The following is a 22,591-nucleotide window of genomic DNA, read 5'->3' as shown; positions in this document are numbered from 1 at the left end:
AGGGGGGTGGGGGTGTGGCCCTGAGCAGCTTGTAGCCACTGACAGTACCATGCGCTCTGTTTACGGTGGATGTATCACAATGGCTCGTAGAAACCCATATTATACATAGATATCTATATCATATAATATATAATATATATTATCACCTGGCCCTGAGCAGCTTGTAGCCACGGTACCATGCGCTCTGTTTACGGTGGATGTATCGCAATGGCTCTTAGAAACCCATATTATACATAGATATCTTTATCATATAATATATAATATATATTATCACGGCCAAAAGCTGTGTGAGCCTCCAGACGATAGGTTATTATGAATCTCAAACGTCGCGTCTACTTCAGATTGATGTGGAAGTGGTAGAACCAGAGACGTCGGAGAACCCGACGAAGTCCTTTGTGATTCATTATATCGTCTGGACGCGCACACAGCTTTTGGCCGTGATAATATGTATTATTTGATATAGATATCTATGTATTATATGATATTATTTAGATATAGAGCAGAGCTCCAGGACTGTAACGCAAGTGTTGTACACTTCCTTGTTATTTGGATAACCGTTCTGCTGTTGGTGTGATGGCGCATAACACGTCGGACTCTCGTCTCTGGTATTTCTACAACGAGACTCATAGTGGGGGTTATCTCAGCCATGGTTGAGAATGAATTGGGGGAAAGGAACTTTGGCTTTGACTCCCTGAAGTAGGCTACATGAACCACGACATGGAGGAGAAAGAGATTGTTGGCCGCGAATGTATCCCGCTTGAGCCCTGCTTCCCACCGCCTCGGCAGCGGTCAGCGCTAATCACCGCATCCTGATGCCGAGGCGGTGGTCCATCGGCAGCGAGGCTCCGGCGGGAGACGACCGCGGTCAACAATCCCTTTCTCCTCCATGTCGTGGTTCATGACTTCAGGGAGTCTAAGCCAAAGTTCCTTTCCCCCAATTCATTCTCAACCATGGCTGAGATAACCCCACTACGGGTCTAGTTGTAGAAATACCATAGACGAGAGTCCGACGTGTGATGCGCCATCACACCAACAGCAGGTTATCCAACGGTTATCCAAATAACAAGGAAGTGTACAACACTTGCGTTACAGTCCTGGAGTTCTATATCTAAATAATATCATATAATACATAGATATCTATATCAAATAATACATATTATCACGGCCAAAAGCTGTGTGCACGTCCAGACGATATAATGAATCACAAAGGACTTCGTCGGGTTCTCCGACGTCTCTGGTTCTTCCACTTCCACATCAATCTGTAGTAGACAGAACCGTGCGCTGCCTGCTGCCTGCTGCCGGCGCGAGGCACCACCGCCCGGCTGCCCGCTGCCGGGCGGTGGTGCTTCGCGGCAACCGGCGGCAGGCAGCATGTCGCAGTTCATGTAGTTCGATGTCGTTCTGCCATTGCATTCAAAATTCTGTAACTAGCCTGTTACTACGAACTAAGCAACTACCGTACACGTATTAGCATTTAGCACTAGCTCAATCACGACTCCTTCAGAATTCTTGTGGGTGGTTACGAACCAACCAAGTGGGCAGGGCCATGAATAATAATTTGACAACGCTACGTCACAGTGTCACCTTATCCAGATCGGCTCATTTCTTCTGCCTTTTTCCTTTCATTGCCTATTGCATTCAGCCGACAAACTGCATAGATTTCAAACTTACCACAGCTCACAAACTTATTCAGACCTATGTTATTTAACAAACAATAGGAAAAATGTGATTTTAATGGCATGGGCTCTTTAAGCTTGAGCTTTAATCTATAGAAGTGAGTGCGTGAGCTGGTTTTGAAGGGGGCCTTTATGTCACCACACCAGACTCGACAGTTCCGGAGACACAAACACATGCGCGTCTTGTTCCTTATTGGCTGAAATCAGCATCCTTTAACCAACGAGTTCTGAAATCACATACTGTTAGCAGGTACACCAGGTGCATTCCACAGAAAAAGAAACTCCGCCGCTTTCCTTATGGCAGGCAGGCAAGCAGGAAGTAGTTAAAAGTAGCAGTAGGTACTGGTAGTACATTTTAAAGCAGCACACGGGGCATTTATTAATGAATATTGCCGCACTTAAATGGCCAGTATACGGGATAAACACATGTTATTCGCTAAGTGCAGGTTTTATACATGCCAGGCCAGGTCATGTCAATTAAATAGAGGTCTTAAAAGACACGTGCGTGTTTCTCCTCGCTGTGGATTAGGGCTGGGGATCGTTCATTTTTATTGATACCATTTTCAAGGCTGCCTAACGACCTTTCTACTTTTTGTAAATGGGAAATGTTATCACTATCTCTCGTAGTGATACCAACTTTCTTTGAGAAGATTGATGGCCTATTTTAGTTATTGAACAGGGAAACGCTCCAAAACACACCCACCCATCACAATCCTCTTCATACACGAACAGCCATTCGCTACAGTATTTACCTCCAAAAAAGTACAACCATTGCTTGTAGACTCTTGGCCTGGAGGGGAACCTCGGAGTACATTATCAGGGAAACGCTGAACATAGTTGGACTCCTGGCTGGAAGAATAGACTGTACCTGGACATAGTAGGACTCCTGGCTGGAAGAATAGACTGTACCTGGACATAGTAGGACTCCTGGCTGGAAGAATAGACTGTACCTGGACATAGTAGGACTCCTGGCTGGAAGAATAGACTGTACCTGGACATAGTAGGACTCCTGGCTGGAAGAATAGACTGTACCTGGCAGCATAAAATGTGCTCATCGAAAACTCAGATTTCATTGAACAGATTGTTAAACCGTGGCTCTGGTGATACATCTTTTGTAGATTAATTTACCAGTACATTTTGAGTTCAGCTAATGTTGAACCGTCCACGACCTTGGCAAGACTCCCCGGCCTCTCGGTGGGAACTGTGGTTCCTTTAACAGTGCAACCCTTATCTGTCAAACGTCTGTCTTTGGTTTGTATTTCCTGCAGTCCCGTTCGTCGCCTCTCATTAAAGTTCTCGGTCAGACTGGGGGGTCTCGGTGTCGGATTTAATACTGCTCCCTGTATGGAGGGCACAGCGGAGCTGCGTCCAAAACGCGCCCACATCTTTGGGGCGGGGGTCGGGCTGCAGTCCGGTTCCCTGCTGTCAGGGAATGAGACACATGGCGGGGGAATCCCATTCATGTAATTCTCTCTTTGTAGTGTGTGATGGAGTGAAGATCATGCCATATGTGTCCTGGGTTAGAGCCATTACGGGCCGTCTCCAACTGTGCCTATGCCCCTCTGTTCTCACGTTCTCTGTCTCTCTGTCTCACTCTCTCTCTCTTGCCCCTTTCACACCGCCGGAAAATAGAAGCCAGTTCAGGGCCAGTTCGGGGCTAGGGCCAGTGTTTTGGTTTCACACCGCCAAAGAACCGGCTCCGGCCCCTAAAAACCGGTTCAACTCCAGCCCCACTTTTGGAACTAGAACCGCTTTTACGCCGGGGGCAGGGGGCGGAGTTATCCGTACCTTCATAAACAGGAAGACCAACGAAGACCGGCATTTTTTAAAACACCAAAGTAAACAATGGACGTGAATCCGTGTATCCGTGTTCTTTGAATATTCTGATTTAAAACAGTAATTTTTTGTTTTTTCTGATTTTGTTTTAAATCGGAATATTCAAAGAACGAACCATACACGGATTGAATCGAAGACGAAATTGTTGTTGTTGTTGTTGTGTTTGAAACTGGCGCGAGGGTTCTTCTTCTAATGGTACGGCCACACCAAACGCGTTACTCGCGTTGGATAACGCGAGTAACGCGCCTAACCTGACGCTTGATCATTGTGTATTGCAAGCCATCCCCGCCGGAAAACGGCATAATTTAGACGCGCATCACCTTCATTACGCCGTAAAATGCCGTAAAATGTAGAAAAACGCCGTAAAATACGCCGTCATGCGCAAAAAAGCGCCGCTTTTTACGCCGCAATTGAGCCTTTCAAGAGTGCGCGTAAAAAGCGCAGTTTTGAACATCAAACCGCGCGTAAAATACGGCGCTTTTGTGCACATCACAACGCCGTAAAATACGGCGTTTCTCTAGTATGCTAATAATCTCCACCCTTCTTTTCTCTCAGCCAATGCATTTGAAGTGTTTGTGCCCAATCGCTGAACAAGACAAGCAGACCAAATCAGTTCAACACAGATCTCCTCTCATTTGGCGTTAGTTGTAGCGTCATATTCATATAGATATATAGATTAGTAAATGCAGTTTCAACGTTGTGATAACCGTGGTCCAATCGATAGTGACGCTTGCCTTTATTGTCAGATTTGTGCTTTTGTCAGATGGTCACGCTTTTATGATCACAATGCTTTTTAGTCCGCAAGCCAGACCTCCTGTGTTATAAGATCCAAATTCAGTGCCTTTTTAGTCAGCCAGCCAGATCATCTAGGTCACTTGTTACACGCTTTATAAGTTAATTATATTTAAATTATTACAGCCATGGAGCCTTTATTTTCGCGGAGTTATCGTAACGTCCTCTCTTGTTCAATCGATATAAATACACAGTGGAAAGGAGTGAGAGGGAGCCATAGAGAGAGACACTGATGAACTGGGGAGCCATGCTCTAACAACGTCCAGAGGCCTGGCTTGTAACAGTCTACTGAGTCTGACACGGTGCTTAAATGGGCTCTGGAGACGCAGGAATGTTGTTGGATTCAACTATTTGTGCATGGAAGCAAAAAAATATCTCCCCATCAAGGCCAACAGCAGAGTAGCCTACGAAAAGAATAGACTGATATGAATGCTTCAAATATTAAAACCCGATTGATTAGGCCTATGCCGACATAATATCAGTCCTAATCCTGAACGCACCGTGCGTACATTTTTCACGGCATTTTCCCCCAGACAGACAGACAGACACTTTATTTACCCCAAACTAACTTTCATAATCCAGCAGGTTACACAATACAAATAACTCTTACACAAATACAGACAGCCTATACAGTAGGCTAATACAGCGCCCACCTCAGCAAAAGGTAAAATGTAAAAAGAAGATATAAGCTACTTTTAAAATACAGATGCTGTAGCCTACATACAAATACAGATGCCACATGAAATATGAAAATAGGATGCAATGTATAAATATGCAAAACTACGAAATAACTAGGCTATAATGAGAATACTTGCTTAACTTACATCTGTGCAATGACTATCCTCCTAAATTAAATTAGTTAGATGGAAAGATTTTTGTCTATGAATGATCCTGTCACTTAACTGCCACACATTGTGTGTGTCAGTAAAGTGATGAGGTAGGAGAATCTGTGTATGGTTCGTTCTTTGAATATTCCGATTTATAACAAAATCAGAAAAAAAAATTAACAGGATTGTTTTTTGGTTTTTCTGATTTGGTTTTGAAACTGAAAAAGGGCAAAAGGAATAAACAAATAAACGGCATTTGATTTTGTGTTTGTGTGTTGGTTTTTAAAACCCGAAACAGGAAAAACAAATAGGGCCTACAAAAATAGATACATTTATAGTTATAGGCTACACCAGAAGGCAGAACGCAGCGAAGAAAAAAGAGCCGACCACCTAAACCAGCAATAGACGATGTCTAATTATATTTAGCCTTGGTTATGGCCGCACTTGAACCTTATGGTGATTTTATTCGTGAACTATGTGCGACTCCTAACACTATGGGCTGGTGGATAATTTGAATTATTATTATTATTTTTTTTTTTTTTGTTTGCCATGGGCCCCCCCTCTGCCTTGGGCCCCCCAACGAATGCCTCACTTTCCCCCGCAGTCCGTCGGCCCTGGATATGACGCTACAACTAACAACAAATGAGAGGAGAACTCCTCAAAGCAGATCTGTGCTAAACTGATTTGGTCTGCTTGTCTTGTTCAGCGATTGGGCGCAAACACTTCAAATGCATTGGCTGAGAGAAAAGAAGGGCAGAGATTATTAGCATACTAGAGAGACGCCGTATTTTACGGCGTTGTGATGTGCACAAAAGCGCCGTATTTTACGCGCGGTTTGATGTTCAAAACTGCGCTTTTTACGCGCGCTCTTGAAAGGCTTAATTGCGGCGTAAAAAGCAGCGCTTTTTTGCGCATGAAGGCCTAAAATACAGCGTTTTTCTACATTTTACGGCGTTTTTTACGGCGTAATGAAGGTGATACGTGTCTAAATGATGCCGTTTTCTGGCGGGGATGGCTTGCCATAATTGTGTGGTGGTTCAACGCGTCAACGCGCCAACGCAGCTAGATGAGTCCATGTCCATGCAAGTGAACGGACCGTTCCCTCTTCGTCATAACTATCAAACCAAACATCCTTCACATTCACCGAGCGAACATTATGAAAGTAAAATGCAAATTTCTCGCTAAAAATGTTTCCATAAACGCATTTAATGGCGTAACTATGTTACTATTTCCACCCAGAATAAATAAAGATGTCGGCAGTATGCTTCTGTCCAAGCTCACTACTCTGCCAGTGACGAGTTGGGTCTGTCTGCGTCCTGCAAGACGGAGGCGTAACTTGTAGTAGGAGGAGGCGTAACATGTAGTCGGAGGCGTAACATGTAGTCGGAGGCGTAACTTGTAGTCGGAGGCGTGTCTAGTACTTTTCTAAATCGTGGAAGTGATCTGTATGTAGCAGTGGTGCACCGCGCGCGGGTACATAAATGACCGCAACTCGGACCACAAATATTAGGTCTTAAATGTACTCACCGTCATGATTATCGGAAGACCCGACTTCAATGAAGATCTCGTGTGAACCGTGATTTACAACGCTTTTTGTTTACCGCGAAAAGAGAAAGATCTCGAGTGGACCGCGATTTAGAAAAGAACAAGTTAAGCCTCCTACTACAAGTTACGCCTCCGTCTTGCAGGACGCAGACAGATACTATTGGGGAAAGCGGAGACGTTTGCAGTGACGTCATGACGTTGCTCACGCCGGCTCCATGGCTGGCTCTGGCCGGTGTGAAACCAACTGGTTCTTAACTGGGATAAGGCTGGAACCTGTTTGGAACTGGCCCTAGCACCAGCCCAGAACTGGCTCTTGGTTCTTTTTGGTGTGAAAGCAGCATCTGTCTCTCTGTCTCTCTCTGTCTCTCTGTCTCTCTGTCTCTCTCTGTATTTCTATCTCTGAATAGTGCTCTGCTCCTTTCATTGCCATTTATCACTACTTATATTAAGGATGGGCGATTAATCGTATTTTGATCGCGATTTTGATTTTAGCCTCAAACGATCATAAAATTGACAATCTTTATTTTATTTTATTTGTATGTTTTATAGAAAGGGCAGAACAGCTGGATACATATCTGTATATCATTTTAGATTGGAACATTTTCTTTTTGACCATTTTGTGTATATTTTTATGGCATAATTTCAAAGTTTTCGGTTACAACTAAAAAATTCGGAGAAACATGCTGAAATGAATACATGTCTCAAAAATAATCGTTTGAATATTGACTCAAACGATTTCAATATTGACCAAAATAATCGTGATTATGATTTTTCCCATAATCGAGCAGCCCTCATTTATATATAACTACTCATTTTCTGGAGTTGTGCTTTTGTTCTCCTAAAGCACATCGAATGGTACGGAAGCGGGACCAGCCAATGGCTCCAGCCCAGGCTCCTGTTCAGCCCCCAATGGCGAAGACACCGATTCGGTGCACGACCCTTCCTCCCTTCACGACCCTTGCCCTGTCGTCAACGGAAACGCCACCACATCCAACCTCACCGCTGCCTGCAAACCCCTAGACAGTGACGCAAGCACCACCACCACCACCAACGGCACTGGTGAGGAAACTCTGGCAGGTGTAGCCCAGGCACAGGCTCTAGACCCCTGTCACCGAATAATTGTGATTGCCTGCTGACGACGGGATGCTATTTCCCCTTCACTCGCACCTCGGTGCTAGCCTGGTTCTACCAGACTCTCGTACTTCACTTCATTTCATTTCATTTGTACAGAGAGTCTGGACCTAATCAATTGACAAACATTAACTCACTTGAAGGCGGGTGTCTGTTGAAGTTTAAAATGATTGGATCTGCCCAGTGCCACTCTGGATCTGCCATAACCAATCGCTAACGTTTGGTTGTGACGTATGTCATGCGCCGGGAATCACGCGCAGGTTGTACACAAACCAAACACCTTGCGCGTCTGCACGAAAATGTCCGTCAACGACAGCTGCAGGTTTTGTTCGTCGAATTGAATTTATCAGGGAAATATTGCACATTGTAAATCAACTACCGAACTACAACAACAACTCAAACTGGCGCACGACTTTATCGTCATTGTTCTCAGACAATGACGCTGATTGGGCGCCGCTGTGGCGGCGCCAGAAAACCAAATTACATACAGCAGGTCCAGACCTAGTACTGAAGGGAAATTCAAATTGAGCGGAAGTACTTAGGCGGGCGGAGCCAGGCTACCTCGGTGCCTCCTCGCTTAAAAAAACCTCAAACCTTCACCTGCTTCACAATACTTTAGAGCATGTAGGCCTGTAGATCCATGCCATCTGCAGACCTAAATCCCCTTAGTTGCTTCGCACGCATGAATCATGCAGTCGTCCCTAATCTCTCTCTCTGTCTCTCTGTCTCTTTCTCCGTGTATGTGTGTGTGTGTGTGTGTGTGTGTGTGTATGAGAGAATTACTGAACTCCAATGGGGAAATATTCTATAGAAGGGGTGCAGTATATGTCAAAGGAAATGTTGATTCATGATGTTATTTCTTATACTCGGTCACGCTCGCCCCTGCCCCTCTCTCTGAACACTACAGTGAACGGAGACGGCGTGGACGCAGCCCACCCCACTTCTACCGCAGCAACAGAGGACGCACCGCCCTCCTCCCAGAGCCATGAAGACCCTAGCCAGAACCCCGTCCCGCCAGACCCAGACCCGGCCGCCGGCAGCACAACCCCAGGCCCCGCCGCCGCCGCCACCACCATCACCTCCACCACCACCACCACCACCTCCTCATCCTCCGTTACTGCAGCGCCTGCTGCTCCCTCCGACTCCAGCACCCCGACCCGTGCGTCAGCTGCTCCCGCCCCGGACCCCGCGGCCGGGACGTCGCCCTGCCCTGCTCCGGGGGAACCGGCACCCCCCCCCGGGGGGGAGGGCGGGGCTGTCGCCGGAGGCACTGAGGACCCACCGGCGGACGGGGCCAAGCCCAGACAGCAGACGACCCCCAGCAGCACGGCTGCCGCCTCCGACGCCCTGCCGCCGGGGTAAACCAGCCGGCCTTGTTGGGGGGGGGGGCCGTTGGGATTAGCCTGGAGTCTATCCTGATCACATGACATGCATCAGTCTGGACCTCTAGCCGCACACATCAAATCCTGACATTACTACGTAGCCGGGCCAATCAGGGACTGTGTGTTAGTTGATGATGTAGACGGGCCAATCAGGGACTGTGTGGTAGTTGATGATGTAGACGGGCCAATCAGGGACTGTGTGGTAGTTGATGATGTAAACGGTCCAATCAGGGACTGTGTGGTAGTTGATGATGTAGACGGGCCAATCAGGGACTGTGTGGTAGGGCTGTCAAAATTGCTCAAAAATGACATTTGAATGTTCGTTTGGAAAAAAATCACGAAATCGAACTATTCGAATATCTGGTTGCCTATTTTACGCAGTTGCCGTCAATATGTCAATAATGCGACAAAACCATGGTTCAAATTAGTGGGATATATATATATCCTATATAAACAGCCCAGTAACGTGGAGGCCTAATCATGAAAAGCCACAACTTTGTATCGCTTGCATTTCACCACCACACCTGCAAGCGCGCAAACTATAGTAATCTGAAGAAGACGCCCGCTTCTAAATGTTACAAAGTATGCTAGTGGTAACGTTCCTTGCTTTGCTTACCATTTATCGAGAAGGCCTATTAAAATCGATAAAGAAAAAAATGCATGTCGCCTACGTCTTCCACCATGCCAGCGAAAGGGCCAGCACTACGCACCGTTCGGATTCATGAAAAAAAAGCTGTCTCGGACTTTGCCGGGAACATTGCGTTATAGCAGCTTTCACCAGCCAGACTACTAGCTCCCTGGGCTCTACTTCGGATGCTTATTGAATGGCATAGCCGAGCTGGAATACCTATATCCAAGTACGGAAACCCCGAGGGGATAAAATACATTCGCTCTTCACAATACTAGTCTGTTACACTTGTACCGCGGGAGTGTTTTTTCACATTCGAATATTATGAGGGACATCGCGAACAGACAGTGTGTGTGTGTGTACCCGGTCTGTACACACACACACACACACAAAGCAGATAGAGGCGCTTGTACTGCGGGAGTGTTTTTTCACATTCGAATATTAATTTTCACGTTCGAATTCGCGTTTTTGGATGCATTTCGAACGAATATTCGAACTTTGAATATTCGTTGACAGCCCTACTGTGTGGTAGTTGATGATGTAGACGGGCCAATCAGGGACTGTGTGGTAGTTGATGATGTAGACGGGCCGATTCGTGAAGCAAAACATAATGTGTGGTCAGGTGATCCGGACGGTCTGAAGGGTACGAAATAACAGCATTGATCTCTATTGCGACATTGCATAGGCTTTGAAGCCACATGAGATACTGTTTGTGGATTAGGGTCATGTCATTACATCCTCTGTACTTAACGGTCAATCCATCCATTATCTAACATCCAATACCTAAAATCCTGTTGAATCTGGAAATGCTCAGGGCCATGGAGGCAACAATGCCGCTCTAGATGTGCCTCCGATCAAGTGTCTTGTCATCAGGTTCCCATCTGTGTCGTGTCTGCGTTTGAACTGCTAAACGATGGCTCAAGCGGCAAGCCAGGCTCACTGTTCAAAGGGCCGGAACAACAGCCCTGTGTTTTGTGTAAATCATTTTACTGTTCCTTGGGACTACCAGGTGGGAGCAGAGGAAAGACCCACATGGCCGGACGTACTACGTAGACCACAACACCAGGACCACCACCTGGGAGAGGCCGCAGCCTCTACCCCCAGGGTCAGTCTCACTCACCCCATCCCTCAACGTATATCCTCTAGATCTTAGTGACAGGGGAGGAAATTAGTATATTTATCAGTGTGTGGAACAAATGTCACTGTTTGTGAACTATTGCCTTCCGCTTCCATGACCCTAACCTTTCACAAAGCTCTCTCTGCCTTGTTTGCTTGGCTTCATGTTTTTGATCAACGTCCCTAACTCTGTCTCTGTCTGTCTCTGTCTGTCTCTGTCTGTCTCTGTCTGTCTCTGTCTGTCTCTGTCTGTCTCTGTCTGCCTCTGTCTGCCTCTGTCCGTCTCTGTCCGTCTCTGTCTGTCTCTGTCTCTCTCTGTCTCTGTCTCTCTCTCTCTCTGTCTCTGTATCTCTGTCTCTCTCTCTCACTCTCTCACTCACTCTCTTTCTGCGCCTCTCTCTCTCTAGCTGGGAGAGAAGGGTGGACGACCGGGGCCGTATCTACTACGTGGACCACAACACCCGCACCACCACGTGGCAGCGGCCCACCATGGAGTCGGTCCGCAACTTTGAGCAGTGGCAGAGCCAGAGGAGCCAGCTTCAGGGAGCCATGCACCAGTTCAACCAGAGATACCTCTATTCCGTAAGGGGACGCCGTTTCTCACCACTTCACAGGCCCTCCGAAGGGCGTTCCGGATGAGCTGAGGGTCTTTAAAGCCTGATGACGTAATTGTGTCACCCTTGAGGGCTTTTGGGTCAAAGAAAATAAAAATAAAATTTTATTTCTATTTTACGACCGCTCTTGAGTTTTTGACAGAATTGTTCTCATATTTACAAGTCCCGCGGGATGCAAAACCGATAAACCAGCTCTTTTATTTCCCTCAGGTGCTATGAAACTTTGATTAAGCGGCAGTTCAGCAGTGTGTCTGGGGAGGCTGCTCCACGGTGATCCATGGGCGGGGGGGGGGATGGTGGTGGTGGTGGTGGGGGGTCCTGTCCCCCTTCCCTTCCTCCATCTGCCCATTATTCCAGGTGTTCTTCGGGAAGGCCTCTCTCTGAGTCTTTGATTTGAGCCCGATGCCATCATGATTAACGACCCAGTCGAAAGAGCGAAACCAGCGTTGCAAGGCTACAGAGGCAGTCTGCTGCTCGCCCTGTCAGGCTCGATAGAAAAACAGCTTTGATTTGAATCTTGCTTTCGCTTATTTTTTTGTTTTTATCTTGTTTTTACCCCCCCCCCCCCGATCACCAGGCTTCCATGATGTCGGCGGAGAACGACCCCCTAGGCCCGCTTCCGCCTGGCTGGGGTGAGTTCTGCTCCTCTACCTGAGGTTCACACAGGGCCACCATTCACCAGGACTTATGGCTGCAGCATGAGCCTACTGTAGTCCATGTACGCTATCGACCTCACCTCAGCGTGCATGGACACAAAGCATACACAAGCAGCAAAACGCTCGTGAAAGTACAACAACATTCTGGTCCCATGTTTGATGCAACCTCGGCCCTGGTGCCATTTTCATCCCTATTCTCTCACCGGTAATTTGGAAAGCGATATATTTTAATTGTAACACTGCTGGGGGCAGAGTTTAACTTTCTAGTTACTTTCCGTGCTGCACTGTGGTAGCATAGTAGTGAATAGCAAGGGTATACCTTTTTAAATGTATCAATCTTGCCCATGTCAAGTTTAAGCATTTTTTCCGCCTGCTTTATTTTAAATAACTTTCATGGGTACACTCTGTATAAACGTTGGTGGCTCTGGTATTATCTGCCTGATAGACACTATTATCTTGGGATTTGAGTAGGTAACGTTGATGTACAATGGAGCTCAGAGCGTACACTGATTTGGATGGGTACATGTTAGATTGTTCTTTGTGGGAAGCTCTTTAATCATTCGTATACTGCCTAGTCACCAGTGCGCTTCTTAGCTGTTCTTCTCGGGAGGTCATACAACAGCCGTATGTTCCATGTACCATCCGAGTCTGATGTAATTTGCATGACCAAATAAGGGTGTCTGTATGCACTCGTCTCCCCAGACTCTGGGAAACTGGAAAAGCTCACGTTATTGGTTGATGCGTTGTGGTCGACCAATCACATGGGAGGCATTTAGTGATCCGTATCTGTATCTTACTCACGTGGGCATTTTGTGTGGGTGGCATCCGAGGAAAGAATCTGCATCTCCTGGATTCTGAGGTGAGATTTAAAGAATCACACACACAAGATGCTTTGCGTTTGACGCACTGCATGGTACCATCCTGTGAAAGAGAAGAGTGACGGATCCAGATGTGACCCAGACTCGTTCACAAACACTAGGGTGGTCCACAGTGGTCACAGTACGCGCCTGGCTCGTTATGTACCCCGGCGCTGATTGCCTGCCTGTCCTCCACCCCAAGCAGAGAGGCGTGTGGACTCCAACGACCGTGTGTACTTCGTCAACCACAGCACTAAGACCACGCAGTGGGAGGACCCCCGGACACAGGGGTGAGTAGCGGGTTTTTGCCCGGTTCAATGCAATGGCATGTCAACGCTCTGTGTACGGCGAGCGTCCTAAGTGTCACCGTGGTCTATGTTGTTGTGTGTGTGCTTCTCTGAGTGGGCGTTGTGGGTTTCCTGGCTTTCAGGCTCCAGAACGAGGAGCCGCTCCCAGAGGGCTGGGAGATCCGCTACACCAGAGAAGGGGTGCGCTACTTTGTGGACCATAACACCCGGACCACCACCTTCAATGACCCACGCACCGGAAAATCCTCTGTGTAGGGGCACACTAATGCACTCAGTAGTCCCATTCAGACCCCTGCCTCCGCCGGGGCAGTTTCGTGCTTTCTTCGGGGCCCCTCGTCATCCATTCAAGTGTCCCAGGCTTGATGAATTGGCCTTGCCATAACAATGACCCCTAAAGTGGTGATTCACGGACCTGACATGTTGTTTATTGGACCTAGGCGCTTTGAATATGACCTGAGATGCCCTCTCCTTGTTGACATAGTAAATTACTCCTCTTGCACTCTCTCTCGCTCCCTCTCTCTCTCGCGCTCTCTCCCTAGCACCAAGGGGCCTCAAATTGCCTACGAGCGCAGCTTCAGGTGGAAGCTCGCCCACTTTCGCTACCTGTGCCAGGTAATTACTTCCCATTACTTATTACTTTAGGTAATCACTTCCCAGTGTCGTGGATGGAGAAGATATGTTGAAAATGCAGTGTTTTCACAGACGTACTCGTGTGTCTCTGTCTCTCTCTCTCTCGCTGTTACCTCAGTCCAATGCACTTCCCAGCCATGTGAAGATCACTGTGTCGAGACAGACCCTGTTCGAAGACTCTTTCCAGCAAGTGAGTGAGTTGTCAGAGCCTGCGACCCTGAGGCAGAAGTCACTGATCTGACGCTCTTCTGTGCATCGTGGATACAAAACCTACTATCCCCATATGCATTAAACTAGCAACTGCATTGAACATTCTCTATTATTACCCTTTCTTCTTTTTGCTTATTATTTATTTGCTGACCGATTACCTACGCTTGTCAACCAGTCATTAACCGATAAGAACAATAACCAAAAGGTTTCGAGTAATGTATGATAAAAATACAAAACTAATGGGTAGCTAATTAGATTATTCATATATTTGGGTACTTTTATTTGGTTGCTTTTTTTTGTAGATGCGCTACGGCAGCAAAGGTGACACACCGAAAGTAAGGATATATTTTATAATAAAATCATTTTTTTTGACGCGTGCTTTTAGATTATGGCCCTTAAACCCTACGACCTGAGAAGGAGGCTCTACGTCATCTTCAGAGGAGAGGAGGGACTGGACTATGGTGGCCTGGCTCGGTAAGAATGGCAATGAATGCAAACTGTTGGTGCTTCGAAATGCAGCAGTCTGATGAACCGTAACCCATGTCCGTGTTGCATCAGTGAGAGAACTCAGGGTTCAAATTCTCTCACTTTCTGTATTTAGCCCCAAATGTAAAAAAGTAGTAGATGGCTAAACTAATTATGTAGTCTGATTTTGTTTTGGTGCCCTCTCTCGTTCACATCACACGTCCTTTTTTTTTTCTCTCTCCATCTCTCTCTCTCTCCCCCAACCCCCCTCAGGGAGTGGTTCTTCCTGCTGTCCCACGAGGTGCTCAACCCCATGTACTGTCTGTTTGAGTACGCCGGCAAGAGCAACTACTGTCTGCAGATCAACCCCGCCTCCACCATCAACCCTGACCACCTCTCCTACTTCTGCTTCATAGGGCGCTTTATCGCCATGGTAAGTCCGAACGCACACTCACGCACCGCACCCTTCATGCTCACCCGTCACCTTCTTCTTGCCCACACCTGCAAAGTTTAAGAGAGTCCTAAATCTGTGTGGATTCGAGCTGTAGTGGCGATTCAGCACTCCAGGTGACCGTACCAAGTCGAATCAGGTGTCAGCGCATTATGCTTCCTTGTAAAGTTGTCGACGCAAAGTGTTTCGGCCGAGCGTGGGAACCAGACAAATCTGGTAGCTGTTTTAGCTGCTCTGTCATCGGCGTCTGGCCCCCCTCCGGGTCAGAAGGTTTTCCAGCAGACCGGTCCCGAGTTGGTCCAATTTTATATGGGGCGGGTTTAATACAATGACTTTGAGAGGAGGAACAGGAAACAACCAAGATGGGTGCCACTGATGGGCTGGTGTGAATACAAACCATCGAACTCGGTTGCGGACCAAACAGCCGGTCCGAGACCCAGCCGGAGAGGTGGTCTCGGGTCGCTTCCAAACGCACCCTGGTGCGGTTCCCTTTGGATGTGAATGCGACCACGCTCGGTCCGACCCAGTTATGAAAATAAAATGCCTTATTGGACGCAACAGACTCCCATTGCTGCTTGTGTATTCATTTATATTGTTTGATTAGCGCAGTTAATTCAAAGATCAACGTCACGTTATCAGACCGGCATCACATTATCAGACCCGTTAAAAATGAGTCGTGGCTCAACATGGAGCGAAGAGGAGACGAAATGTCTTTTGGATATTTGGGCAGACGCCAAAATATAAAATATTTTGGAGAACACTTATAAAAATTCCGATGCATTTAATACATTCAGTACAAGGATGGGTGAGAAGGCGTTCGAGCGTCCGCGTATGGCATAACATCATAAAATCGACGTTGTGCCAAACGCCTCTGATGCTCCAAAAGAAAAAAAGTACTGCAAATGTTTGTAGCTGCATAAAACCAATCAGTATAAGCACAACGAGGGCAGCACACTGAATCGCCATAATCTCCATCGTTTGTTTACTCTTGTTTTTTGCATGACAATATTTCATTACAAATCGCGCTTCACAATGTCAGTACAATTATTTGGGTATCCAATCACCAAGTGTCCCCTTGTCCCCATTGCTTTGTTTGAAAGGGTTTTTATTTATCCACAGACTGAGGGGCTTTGTTTCCATCTCTCGCTCTCTGTCACCGTGTTGACATCGGCCTCTTTGGCTCTTTTGTCTGTGCGGTCGACAGGCGCTGTTCCACGGCAAGTTCATCGACACGGGCTTCTCGCTGCCCTTCTACAAGCGCATGCTCAACAAGAAGCTGCTCCTGAAGGACCTGGAGTCCATCGACCCAGAGTTCTACAACTCCCTCATCTGGATCCGGTAACGCCACCCTACCCGCCTTCTGCTGGGGCTGCACCATTATGGAAAGAATCATAATCACGGTTATTTTGGTCAATTTTTGAATCAGGATTATTCAAACAATTATTTTCGAGTTTGAAAATCTCTCCAAAAGAACACTTTGTAACGGAGATATTTTTTTTTTTAAGATATACAATGCTTGAAAATTGGTTTTCGGGCCAGCCCTAGTGTGCGAATCCAGGACATGTTTCACATCACCCGCTTGCACTGGGGAAAGAATTTTTCATGCTAGTCAGGGCGAAACCATTAATCTTTCCTCTCCTCCATCATCGGTTCCCCTCCTCCTCCTCCCCCTCCGCAGGGACAACAACATAGAGGAGTGCGGCCTGGAGATGTTCTTCTCGGTGGACATGGAGATCCTGGGCAAGATCACCTCCCACGACCTGAAGGCCGACGGCACCAACGTGCAGGTCACCGAGGAGAACAAGGAGGAGTACATCAGGTAGGGTGCCCTCTGGGTGGTCCCGCCGGGACAGGCCTTCCTGAGGGCCACCTCTGGGCCTTTAGGACACGCTAATCAGATTGAGGAGGAGGTTTTGTCATGGTGATTGTAATTCCTCATAATGATTGGAAACACCACACACGCATGCATTCGTGGGGTGTTATGATGAAATGGATAATTATTGGGCATTGTACGGCTGTATATACCACAATATACTCCTGTATTCTAAACACTTTCCTAAACAGTCAAACTGAGGGTTATTACATTGAAGCATATGGAGATGTAATGTGTTATCCGACTAAAGTTTTAAATCTCATGTTTGATCATTATAAGGGTCTTCTTATCGCAACTTCTTTTGAATATAAAACGGGGCATCGCGTTGAGTCGATCTCTTCATTTCATACCGATAAAAGGTTGTATTGATTATTGTCCAGGCTTACCCATTGGCATCCATATATACTAGTGCTAATGTGTGTGTGTGTGTGTGTGTGTGTGTGTGTGTGTGTGTGTGTGTGTGTGTGTAGCTTGATGGCAGAGTGGCGGTTCTCCCGGGGGGTGGAGGGCCAGACCAAGGCCTTCCTGGACGGGTTCAATGAGGTGGTTCCGCTTCAGTGGCTCCAGTACTTTGACGAGAAGGAGTTAGAGGTGAGTGGCTGTGCTCCTCCACACACGCACATGTTCGGCACATTACTATGGTTGGTATTATGGCCAGTACCGATGTATGAAAAATGGGCCAAACACTCACACGTGTGTGTGTGTGTGTGTGTGTGTGTGTGTGTCGATGCAGGTGATGCTGTGTGGCATGCAGGAGGTGGATCTGCAGGACTGGCAGAGGAACACTGTGTATCGCCACTACACTAGAAACAGCAAACAGATCATTTGGTTCTGGCAGGTAATGTAGACGAGGTCTTTCCTTTGGTTGGACCTTGAGGAAGAGCGGGAAAGTTATTCTTAAATAGTACTTTGTGTATCTTCAGCCGGGGGTATCTGATTCCCATTTATGGTTTTATTACAAGGATGAGGGCATGTTTACTAATGATATAGACTTACATTTATTTTAATAGGGCATAAATATTGACAATGTATCATTTCGCATTAAACAAACCTAATTTGGATTCCTACAACATGGGGGCTTTTTAATTGTTAAGCAAGCTTACCTTTTACGTGACTTCCTCTAGTTTACTCAGCCCTTGAGATTTAAGTATCCTTATTAACCTAATCCTCATCCACTTCACACCCGTGATGCTTGTGTGTGTTTGTGGTGAGGACTGCTCAGTGTTTGTGTTTCTCTGGCGCCCCCTGCAGTTGGTGAAGGAGGTGGACAACGAGGTGCGTCTGAGGCTCATGCAGTTTGTCACGGGGACCTGCAGGCTGCCGCTGGGGGGCTTCGCCGAGCTCATGGGTACACTTACTCACACACACAACAACAAATTAATATTCTGTTAATTACAAATGTAAATAGTGTTGTGGCCAAATTTGTTTGAAAATTCTAGTCCTGAGCCCTGATTCTTTTAAGAGGTCGGCTTTGCCCTAACCCAGTATTTTAAATGTCTTATACCCTGTCCATAATTCTTGTGCCGGGTTTTCCTACCCTAGGGAGTAACGGGCCTCAGAAGTTCTGCATCGAGAAGGTGGGGAAGGAAACCTGGCTTCCCAGAAGTCACACATGGTGAGTACAACCATAGGTCTATTACGTATCGTATCGAAACACCCTGGACCAACACACCCTACATTGCATGCACCCTTGGCACGCCTCTATAAAGGAGCAACTTTAACAAAAAACTTTCAATGATATCAGATCCCCGTGATATCAGAACCAGAGGGTTGTATTACAAGGTCGGCTTTCACTTACGAGGAATGTGTTATTTGTATTAAAAATACAATAAATGAACAGTACAGGATGAAGGGAGACTGTCTGACTGAGGGGATCTGGTGCTTTGCCTTGTTGCAGTGATCAGCCGTTATCCTCCTCTTTATGTATTCTCAAGGCCAGTGTCCTGGACCACTTCCAGCCGTGCTCCATGGTTCCCCTGTTATTCACCCTGGGGTGCGTTTGTTTTCCCTCCAGCTTTAACCGGCTGGACCTCCCCCCCTACAAGAGCTTTGAGCAGCTGAAGGAGAAGCTGCTGTTCGCCATCGAGGAGACTGAAGGATTCGGACAGGAGTAGAGAGCCAACAAGAGCATGGCGGGAGGACGGGGGGGAGGCGGGGGGTGCTTCATCACTATCTCCCCCTCCCTCCCTCTCGCGCTGCCTGACCCACACCCCCCTACCCCCTTCCCCCTCCCCCCCATGCTGTTTATACAGCCAAGTAAACAAAAAAAGGAAGAATTGCACAGATGAATACCAATGTATATAAGCTATTTTGTCATTTTAAACCAAATCTTAATCCACAGAATCATTTCTCTGCAGCAATCCCTTTGTCCCCCCCCCCCCCCCCCCCCCCCTACGCCCTTCAGAAGAGTATAGCTAACCCGTCATGAAATATGCAAGCACCTAAGCCCCGCCGTCTTGAGGAGACGAAATCATCGTTTTTTTTAATCGTTATTAAGGAAACTGAAAGTGTTCTGAAGAGGATTTTATAGCTAAAGCATTTAACTTCTTCTACGGCTCTAGTTCTATAGAGCTTTTAAAAGGCTGATTGTAGTTTCAGAGTGCCTGAGATTTCACCCCCTCATCCCCTCCTCCCCCCCATCGGACCCCATCCCCCCCAGGTTTGGGGGGGGTGGGGAAGCCCTGTCCGCCTCGTCTTATCGCCCACAGACTTTACAAGCAAACAAACCACCTGATGGACACACGCCACTCATAGCTCACGCCGGTGTGTTCCCACGGTAACACCCGACGACATCATGACTGAATGACTGAATGAAGAGTATTGTCCCCCCTTCGTTTCCTTTACCGCAGTACATCGCAGTACGCAAGACATAGATCATACTTCCCTTGACCACACACACACACACACACACACACACACACACACACACACACACACACACACACACACACACACACACACACACACACACACACACACACACACACACACACACACTCGGACTCGGACTCACACTCTTCCCTCTCCCTGTGATTGGATGTCCTTGAAACCCAAGCTGGGACAAAGATCCCCTCCTTGAGAAAAGACAAAAAATTACTCACCTGTAACCTTGTGAAAATTGGTGACTCATCCAAGATGCAGGGTTTAACACACACACACACACAACTTAAACCGTGCCATGTATTTATTTTGCTGCTTGCGACTTGCAGCTGGTTCTTTCTGGGGTGTCTTTGCGTTGCCGGGGGAAACGTAGGCTTTCCAGGGTCGCCGTGGTGACGACAGCAGAGACGTCCCCCACCATTTATTCGTTTCTCATCCATCACAGTATAGTGACGAATAGACCTCAGAGAGTTTAACGTGTTTCACTTTCCTTTGCACACATGGAGTAGGGAACAAGCTTTGATCATGGGTAGAAATAAATACCTGACACAAATCGCCCGTAACGCTTGTTTAGAAGCGATGGCCGTTGTAAGCTCACAGTCTGAAGGGTCTCTATAGAGGGCAAAGATGGTCTACATTCAGCATGAAATGTAACCTGGTAACCAAAATAGATAAGCATTTGTAAAAACCTAGATTATTTTGTTGGCCAACTAGGAAAGAGGCAGTAAACAATTTGGCCAATCCCTTTAATATATTTCCGCATAGAAACGCGCTGCCGTGCAAGACTTTGATAAGGAACGCGCAATAAGCTAATAAGTGTAACTCAAATGTCTATTAGAAAACTGCACACCTTGTTTCTTTTCTGCCTTTAAATGTATGTATTTAACAGTTTGGAGTGCAATCGCGCCATCAGTTTATTTATTTTATAGTGACCTATAGCAGTATGACATTGAATGCAGGGGGCGCTTCACACAAGTGTTGTCATTTACCATAACCGCTTTATAGGCCTACATACAACGCCTGGGTTCATTGTGCTAATACAGTCAGCAGTTTGGGATTAAGATTGTGGAAATCGATGTGAACCGCTGGAAAGTGTAGTTAGAACTGGTATAGCAGCATTTGAACAAACATTGGAGAATTACCATTCAAAACTTCTGTGTGATGCAAGTTGTCATGGGTTGCCTGCATACATCTGCAATGTTAATGTTGAAACATTTACACTGGCCATTTGACACAATCATTTATTTCCGTAATGCACAAAAGGCAACATGTATACTAAGAAATGGACACGAATGCAAACATAAAGTGAGTGTTTACGAACAACATATTTTTGCCGCTTGGATTGTAAAATGGCCCTTAAAACATATGTTAGAGATTGTAGATGTTGAAATTAAATGAATGACTCATACAGTATACATGAATGTCCCTTCTAAATCAGCTCCGAACTGTATTCTAGCTGAACTAAAATCCTTTTCCACATTTCTCCTTGATTCCGATTTTTTTACAGAATAAGATAATGTAGCCAAATTCAGTTTGACAGCGACCAATGTTTGTTTAAAAAAGAAACTTGGGCTGTCCGTCTTTATCTTCAAATGTCCCCCCTCTGCTTCTCCATCCCATTTTTATGTTTGTTTTTTGTTTTCAGGTGACATTTTCACAGTTATTAATGTGAATTATACACGTGTATAAATAGTGTTGGAAGAAAACTCTGGTGCTTCATGTCGAATGTCTGGAGGCAAGGCAAGCGAAACCACTGTGCGTGCGTATGAGTGTGTCCCTGTTAAAAACGCTTTTTGTCTCACAGAGGAGTCGCCCATGTCAAAATAAATATATGCCTTGTATATAACATTTCATTGATCCCGCTGGTCGAAGCTGACCACAGGGACTGCAGGAAAAAAGAGGAATTATTACCGACAAAAGGAGATTAAAAAAAATAATAATGATCGTGTAACGCTGTGCTCCCTCCTGAACTACAAAATCCACTATCAGAGGAAGGAAATCAAACTGTGTATATGAGTATTCATTGTACAGAGAACATTTTAAGAAATTAAAGTAATTAGTTATTGTAATTAATCCTGCGGAACCGATGTTTCATTGATGAAAAATCTTAGCCTTTTTTTTTTTTATTCAATAACCTTCATTCTCAGACGTGGAGGTTTTCGTATCAGGTTGCCTTGAGGCGCCCCGGCACCCTGGGGAGCACGGAGCACACACACCCTATGCCTACTCGTGATCTAGCTGTCGAACCAAAATGTGATGAGAGGCCGTTGAAAAACTGAAGGTGGGGTTAATCGGGGAGAGTGCTGCTGTGACTTTTATCGAGGCAATCTGAAACGCAAAACAACCCCAAACGTAACATATCGCGTGTAGATACACACTGTAACCATCAACTACACTGTATGGAAAGATGCTATAGTGGAGTCGTTGCGTAATATACCCCCCAACCCTTTAACCGCGTTTTAAATGAAGAGATCGATGTATGAGCCAAATAGCTGAATGAACCCCTCCGATGACCTCCAATGATGTTATGTCGTTAAGAATCACAGGGAACTCGATTCCTTCTGCTCAGGAGTCAAAAGGAACAATTTTTATTCTGTTCTTGAAGCAAAGTAAAAACAATAGATTTCCTTTTTGATTATTATTTGTTTCTTTTGGTTGGATCTTGCCTGTGGAAATGGAACCATATTTAATAAATATATCTGACCACCTTTACG

At 46.3% G+C, this 22,591-nt stretch overlaps 1 protein-coding gene across 2 annotated transcripts in view; it reads left to right on the top strand.

Moving 5' to 3' along the window:
• Window positions 1-22,589, top strand: part of wwp1 (WW domain containing E3 ubiquitin protein ligase 1) — a 39,256-nt gene extending 16,667 nt beyond the window's left edge. The window contains exons 8-25 of one of the 2 annotated variants that reach the window (XM_030348497.1): window positions 7,521-7,735; window positions 8,715-9,165; window positions 10,827-10,922; window positions 11,341-11,515; window positions 12,125-12,179; window positions 13,263-13,350; window positions 13,491-13,619; window positions 13,908-13,980; window positions 14,117-14,188; window positions 14,594-14,682; window positions 14,947-15,106; window positions 16,329-16,462; window positions 16,803-16,943; window positions 17,468-17,588; window positions 17,731-17,835; window positions 18,249-18,345; window positions 18,540-18,612; window positions 19,012-22,589. In XM_030348497.1, the coding sequence (XP_030204357.1) occupies window positions 7,521-7,735; window positions 8,715-9,165; window positions 10,827-10,922; window positions 11,341-11,515; window positions 12,125-12,179; window positions 13,263-13,350; window positions 13,491-13,619; window positions 13,908-13,980; window positions 14,117-14,188; window positions 14,594-14,682; window positions 14,947-15,106; window positions 16,329-16,462; window positions 16,803-16,943; window positions 17,468-17,588; window positions 17,731-17,835; window positions 18,249-18,345; window positions 18,540-18,612; window positions 19,012-19,111 (2,374 nt within the window). In that variant the 3' untranslated portion in view covers window positions 19,112-22,589. The remainder of the gene's footprint in view (window positions 1-7,520; window positions 7,736-8,714; window positions 9,166-10,826; window positions 10,923-11,340; window positions 11,516-12,124; window positions 12,180-13,262; window positions 13,351-13,490; window positions 13,620-13,907; window positions 13,981-14,116; window positions 14,189-14,593; window positions 14,683-14,946; window positions 15,107-16,328; window positions 16,463-16,802; window positions 16,944-17,467; window positions 17,589-17,730; window positions 17,836-18,248; window positions 18,346-18,539; window positions 18,613-19,011) is intronic. The other variant, XM_030348498.1, reaches the window with a different exon arrangement.
• The last annotated feature ends 2 nt before the right edge of the window (window positions 22,590-22,591 follow it).

Source organism: Gadus morhua, chromosome 23 (assembly GCF_902167405.1).
Source record: "Gadus morhua chromosome 23, gadMor3.0, whole genome shotgun sequence".
In the NCBI taxonomy this organism is placed as follows: domain Eukaryota; kingdom Metazoa; phylum Chordata; class Actinopteri; order Gadiformes; family Gadidae; genus Gadus; species Gadus morhua.
This window is presented reverse-complemented; position numbering and strand designations above follow the sequence as displayed.